The sequence below is a fragment of the Chionomys nivalis genome, chromosome 21 (assembly GCF_950005125.1).
Source record: "Chionomys nivalis chromosome 21, mChiNiv1.1, whole genome shotgun sequence".
In the NCBI taxonomy this organism is placed as follows: Eukaryota; Metazoa; Chordata; class Mammalia; order Rodentia; family Cricetidae; genus Chionomys; species Chionomys nivalis.
The window spans coordinates 42,536,465-42,543,267 of record NC_080106.1 but is presented as its reverse complement, the minus strand read 5'-3'; the positions used below and the strand labels follow the sequence as shown (position 1 = coordinate 42,543,267).

Genomic DNA, 6,803 nt, shown 5'->3' with positions numbered 1-6,803 from the left:
TTGAGTATCTGATCGGAAACGGAAGTGGACTCATTTCTTTTTTTTATTTATTTTTAATTTTTATTTTTCTATTTTATTTTATTTATTTATTTATTAAAGATTTCTGCCTCCTCCCCACCACGACCTCCCATTTCCCTTCCCCTCCCCTAATCAAGTCCCCCTCCCTCATCAGCCCGAAGAGCAGTCAGGGTTCCCTGCCCTTTGGGAAGTCCAAGGACCTCCCACCTCTTCGAAGATGACTTTCACTACTGTGGATGTTCCGGAAGCGTGAGTGAGGAAGTTGGGGGCCGGGACTGGGGGGGGCGGTAACTCACCTGCCAGAGCAGGGGGGAGGGAGTCGCTGGCTTCCAGCTGCAGGTGGGACCATCCAGGTCACCCCGGCTGTCCTCTGGGCCGTGGTGCAGCCGAGACTTTAGGCGACACCCAGGTGAGCAGCGTCTGCGCCGCGGCCGACCTGGTACATGCCGGTTAGCCGGCGAGGATGCAGCCCGCACCTGCGAGCATCCCAAGCGGCTTCTGCTGTGGCAGCCGCAACCACAGCGTGACCCAAGGAGGCGGTGTCAGTGGCTGCTGAATTTTCCCCTGTAGAGAGCCGGAGGAGAAAAAAACCGAAGAAAGCCCGCCAAAATCTCGGCTTGGTTCGTTTTTTGAGATGGTCAAAACTATTTTTTTTGTGAAAATGCCCTGCACCTGTAATGGGAACAACTGGAGGCAATGGATCGGATGCCTGCTTGTGTTTATTTACTTTATTTTCATCCTTGTTTCCCTCGGTGTTTGGCAACTTCAAAAACTAAAGGTAGGAGGGTCAGCACCTCTACCCTTTCCTAAGCTCATTGGCAGAATCCCTTTGTCTGCCCTCTCATGCTTGGGGTCTGAAAAACATTTTGTCTTTAAACATACGGACCCGTCTGATTTCATTTTGCCGCTACAACTGGAGGTGGGACCGGGTGGAGAAAATAGTCAATGTTGCTGCTGAGAATGCTTTGCCGATACCCATCAATTCCCAGAGAACTCTTCTTGAAATCAGATCTGCTGTGCTGATATTGATCTTAACCAGATAAAATAAACTACCTTGAAAGCTACGTTCTGGATTTTAGAAGCTCTTCCTGAAACGAAAGGATTCCTTTAGTTTGACTTGCTAATTGTTTTTACTCTTGAAGTTACGTCTTTTGTTTCTTTCTTTAATGGGATAAAGTCTTATGTAGACCATGCTCTTTGAAATTTGCCTTGTAGCCTAGAGTAATCCTCCAAGCACATTCTCAGCACTTCTGATTATTGAAAGCTGGGGATGGAACCCAGGGCTGTGTGCATTTGAGGCAAGCAAGCATTCTCCCATCTGAGCGACATTCCCAGACTTGAAGTTACTCCTCAGTAAGGGAGAAGTTTTACTAAAATTCCTTGTCTATTCATTTCTTCTTTCTTTCTTTCTTTCTTTCTTTCTTTCTTTCTTTCTTTCTTTCTTTCTTTCTTTCTTTCTTTCTCAATCAAGGGAAAAGTTTTACTAAAGTTCCTGTGTATTCATTTCTTCTTCCTTTCTTCCTCCCTTCCTTCCTCCTTCCCTCCCTCTCTCATCCTCCCTCCCTTCCTTTCTTCCTACATTTCTTTCTTTTCTTAAATGTATTTGTTGGTGAATTCGTGGGATGGCCCGGTTGTGGAGGTCAAGAGATAGACAAGTTGGGGGAGTTGGTCTCTCCTTCCTTCTGAGTGCTGACTGGGGATGGAGCGCAAGGGATCAGTGCAGTGTTGGAGGCAAGCACCTTAGCTGAGCCATCTCTTTGACCCACCCTTCATTATGTGTTGATGTCATGCTGTGACATTAGTAAAGCATTGCAAGCTGGGTATCTAACATATCCATAGCATATGTATAAAGGGAACTTAGAATTATCGATTAATTAATTAATAACCAGAAAGTACTTTTATTGAGAAACACTTATTTTGGAAGAGTTATGACATACCATGTAGATGACCCCTCCCTTTGATTGTGGAAAATATTTTAAACAATGTGTCTAGACATATATTTACGGTCCTTTTGTTCACTAAACTTTTTTGGCTTCTCTTATAGTCCATATAGCTAGTTCAGGCTATTAAAATATGACATTAAATATTTCTCATTTGTTAAGTTTTTAGGTTATTTGAAATTTGTTGTCCAAATTTGGGTATAGCAATCTTAATATAAATATAACTTCCTCATTTAGTAGTCCTTGGAATATAGTATAGGAAGGTGAGTGAAATGTGTACCATTTCTACTTAAGACTTCTCTTAGTTGTGAGCTGCAGTTTCAAAGCGCCTCTAACCTTTCAGACCAATTCTGATCTGCAGTGTAAACTGCCAACCCCCCAAGTCAAGTCCCTCAAGTTCTGAGAGGGATGTCTAATGGAGGTTATGCAGGTGAGCCTGTCATACTGCACTGGATATGCAAGTCTAGACGTCAGACTGCTTCAGCTGCAGATACTTGTCTTGTCTGCTCTCTCTGCCCTAAGAAAATGCCATAAACTGGACTGTGAAGATGGCTGAGCAGGTCACGCAATAGCCAGGAAAGCCTGACCCCGAGTTCCCCTCTATAGCCAACATGAACGATGTCTATGGCAAGAGGAAGGTAGACACATACTTGCCTAGAAGCTTTCCAGCCATCTGGCCTGGCATATGCAGCACAGCAGCAGAAACAAGAGAGACCCTGGCTCACAAGGTAGAAGGAGAGGTGATTTCCCAGAGTTGTCCTTTGTCGTGCACACATGCACTCATACCTTCACCCACACCTGTACTCATGCCTGCACACCTGTACCCACACCTGCACTCATACCTGCACACCTGTACTTACACCTGGCTCACAAGGTAGAAGGAGAGGTGATTTCCCAGAGTTGTCCTTTGTTGTGCACACATGCACTCACACTTCACCCACACCTGTACTCATGCCTGCACACCTGTACCCACACATGCACACCTGTACCCACGCCTGCACACATGCACACCTACACTCACACATGCAACCTGCACTCACACATGCACACCTGTACCCACACCTGCACTCACACACGTGAAAGCACATGTTTATGAACTGAGTGCCTTCAACAGGAATTTATTTTTTCACAGTCCTGAAAACTATTTTGGAGTCAGATATCATGGGGGCCAGAGGGGTTGCTCTCAGGTCACAGGTGGCCATGCTTTTGCTGAATCCTCAGGTTGTTACCCATCTCATTTTGCAATCACCAGCCCTATGAGACTATGATCTCATTTTACCTTAGTCATTTCCCATCAGCCTTATAACCAAATATGGCCTTTGGCATTAGAGGTTAGGTTTCACCCTCTGGAAGGGGAGCACACCTAGGTACTCCCCTAGGTGTACTCCTAGGTATGGTCAGACTTCAGTCAATGTCCGCAGTTAGAGAATGCTTTAGATCAAGGATGCAGAGAAGGAACAACAGTAAAGGACTGGCACCAGTATTTCACAGGAAATTACAAAGAACAAAGTGAATGCCCGGGAAGGAGGGTTTCGGGGAACATTTTGGCTGGTGTCCATTGTTGCCACCTTGCCTGTCACGTTTCACAAGTAGAAAGGTCATTGGGAGCTCAATGATTTCACTGCAGTTGAAGGACTAAAGCCAGAACAGAACTGTTCAAGTGGGAATGTGTGGTGGAAGCTTAGAATCCGGAGAATCTTTGAGTTTTGAAGATTTGACTCTGAAGGGCCCTGAGAAATGATAGCACAATGGGCAGAGAAGACTGAGATTACAAAGGCTTTGTTTTGTGTCTAAGGTTAGAGGTATTGGCTAGAGCATATCCTCAAGATCGCTCTCATTCATTCTGTAACTATGATTTTATTTAACCCTCTGAGAAATGCTGAGTACAGGAGATTCCCTCTGTGGAGAGGACACTGAGGCAGAGAGAAGTGCCCACAGCGCTGCAGTGCTGTGGCACGTGACTGCAGCGGTGGCTGTGGTGGCTTGTTTTTCCTGTCACGTGGTTTATGACTGCTCGACATGGAACTTTCCTCCTAGCAGCACTCTGTGAGGATACTTGGTCTGCATCAGTCCTTGGCACACACGGTACTGGTCCTCACTCAGACACAATTCCGTGGGCAAAGATAGTATGGGAATGTTTTGTTTTGTTCGAGGAGGGTACTTTTGGTTGTCCTGGAGCCTCCTCCTTGGACACACACTAAAGGTGTGTGCTCTCACACCCCTCTAACTCCAGGTCCAAGGACTCTAATGCCCTCTTCTGGCCTCAGCAGATACCCACACAATGCACATACCCACACAGACACAAACATACATAAAATTTTTTAAAAAGTAAATCTTTTTTAAAAATTGCAACTAAATATTTTGAAAATGCCAAGCAGGATTAGAAATCAAATGAAAACATAAGAAATAAAAATATTGATCTTTGCCGGGCGGTGGTGGCGCATGCCTTTAATCCCAGCACTTGGGAGGCAGAGGCAGGTTGATTTCTGTGAGTTCGAGACCAGCCTGGTCTACAAGAGCTAGTTCCAGGACAGGCTCCAAAACCACAGAGAAACCCTGTCTCGAAAAAACCAAAAAAAAAAAAAAAATACTGATCTTTGTAGTTTTAATATCAGAATCTAAACTAATGTGTTCTTTTGTTTTTCAAGGCTGGAATGCACATACAACTATGGCTTATTGCTGCTGTTTTTATGCTGTTGACAATCCCTGTGTCCTTCTGGGAGATTGTGCAGCACTTAGTGCATTTCACACAACCAGAACTCCAGAAGCCCATTATAAGGTCAAGTCTTAATATATTTGCTACAACTAATGTTGACTGACATAATTCATAAACATGATATTAAATGTTATTATGTTTTACTTTCGATAGGATTCTGTGGATGGTTCCATTATACAGTTTTTGTAGTGTAAGTATATTTTATTGTATTGCATTAAGAATTCTTGGGCTGGAGAGATGATGGCTCATCTCTCTCTCTCTCTCCCTCTCTCTCTTTTTATTTTTGAGATAGGGTCTCACTGTATTTCTGGCTGTCCTGGAACTCACTCTGGAGACCAGGTTGACCCTGAACTTACAGAGGGCTCCCAGTTTTTTGACAGAGGTTTCTGTCTTCCCCAGTCCTACAGCTGTTCAGTCCCAAAGAAACACACAGAACTCTACATTAATTATGAACTGGTTGGCCTATTATCTCAGGCTTCTTAATAACTCATCCTTATATCTTACATTAGCTCGTAATTCTTGTCTGTGTTAGCCACATGGCTCAGTACCTTCTATCAGTGAGGCAGTTTCATCTTGTTTCCTCTGCAGCTGAGTGAGGACTGCAGACTGAATCTTTCCTCTTCCCAGAATTCTCCTGTTCTCGTCACCCCACCTATACTTCTGCTTTATTAAAATACAATTGACAGGGTACAGACCATTGTCCCACAGCACCAGTCTGTCTCCCTAGTGCTAGGATTAAAGGCATATAGCACTGCAACTGGCTAACTTACTTTTTAAAAATGTTGGTAAAGAAGATAATGTAATGAAAAATGAAGCTGTTTCAAATATTTCTAATGTGTAGCTCTTTTCCTGCGATTGTCTTAAAGACATTTGTAGGCATATTGCAGTGATGCATCTCTCACCACTACTCTCTAATATATGCTTGGAATTAATAATAGTGACAGCCCTGGAGGTTGAGGAGATAGGGGTGCAGATAAGAGAACCCCCATGAGTTCAAGACCAGCCTGGTCTGTCTAGTGAGTTCCAGAGTGCAGACCTGGGGTCAGGAGCTGTTTTACAGGTATCTGCTCCAGGGTTGGCTGAACCCATGGATGCAGATTCTCAAGGATCACTCTCACGCTTTTCCGTTATTATTTTGTCACCTCGCCCCCCAAAAGAGGAGAAAAAGGAAAGGACAAAAGACTTTCCACAGTGGATGTAACTACTCTGGTGGTTAGTTAGAAGAAAATGGCTTTAGCCAGGTGTGGTATTACACACCTTTAATCCCATCCTTCAGGTGAACTCTGTGAGTTGGAGGCCAGCCTGTTCTACCTAGAGAGTTCCAGAATATCCAGGTTACGTAGACCCTGTCTGAAAAAAAAAACCAAGAAAGAAACACACACACACAGATGTCTTCAGGAGTATTTTCTGTGATCATTTTTCCCTTAATTTCGGATAATTTGAGAACGCAGTTAACTTTTCTTTTTATATTCCTTATTTGCCCCAGCACTTACCTTTTTTGTTAGCTGTATTGAAGCTGCTTGTTGCACATCAAGGCATGTGTTACAGCGCTGGGGGTGCAGCTCAGTGATGGAATGCAGCCTTGCATTCCCTGGCCTCCTCCCCAAGTGAATCCATTCTGGATTATGGTAGTTTGCGGCAAGCATGGGACACGATCTCCAGGCTCTAGAGTTAGCCTCTGTGAGTGGGGTGAATTCACGTTATGTCGGCGACAGGTCTTTAACATCTTGTTTTCTCTTAGTGGCTATCTTTGAAATATCCTAAAATCTTCATCTATATGGATACCTGCAAGGACTGGTACGAAGCTTTCGTTATTTATAACTTTATGATGTTACTCAGGAACTACCTACAAATACAATTCCCTGATGTGATGGTCCACCTGGAAACTAAAGGTCAGCAACAGCATCACCCCACTCTGTGCTACTATTCACCATGGCCTATGGGAGAGTAAGTATGTTTGTCTTTAGTGAGCCTCCATGTGGGCTTTCAGTATCAGTCAGCTGTTTTTATTGTTTGTTGTTTTGTTTTCTTTTTATGTTGTAGTAGAAAAGTTCATCAGTGAATTGTAGGAGAAAACCTTAGAAATCATTTAGTCAGCATCCTTTTTACAGCTGGGAATCGGAGCCTCC

The 6,803-nt window shown here is 43.9% G+C and overlaps 1 protein-coding gene across 3 annotated transcripts in view; it reads left to right on the top strand.

Moving 5' to 3' along the window:
* Nucleotides 1-364: 364 nt before the first annotated feature.
* The window catches only part of LOC130863518 (transmembrane protein 184C-like), a 47,249-nt gene continuing 40,810 nt past the window's right edge, over nucleotides 365-6,803 (top strand). For all 3 annotated transcript variants that reach the window (XM_057753565.1, XM_057753566.1, XM_057753567.1), the window contains exons 1-4: nucleotides 365-796; nucleotides 4,607-4,737; nucleotides 4,828-4,864; nucleotides 6,416-6,621. In XM_057753565.1, coding sequence (XP_057609548.1) covers nucleotides 653-796; nucleotides 4,607-4,737; nucleotides 4,828-4,864; nucleotides 6,416-6,621 — 518 coding nt within the window. In that variant the 5' untranslated portion in view covers nucleotides 365-652. The remainder of the gene's footprint in view (nucleotides 797-4,606; nucleotides 4,738-4,827; nucleotides 4,865-6,415; nucleotides 6,622-6,803) is intronic.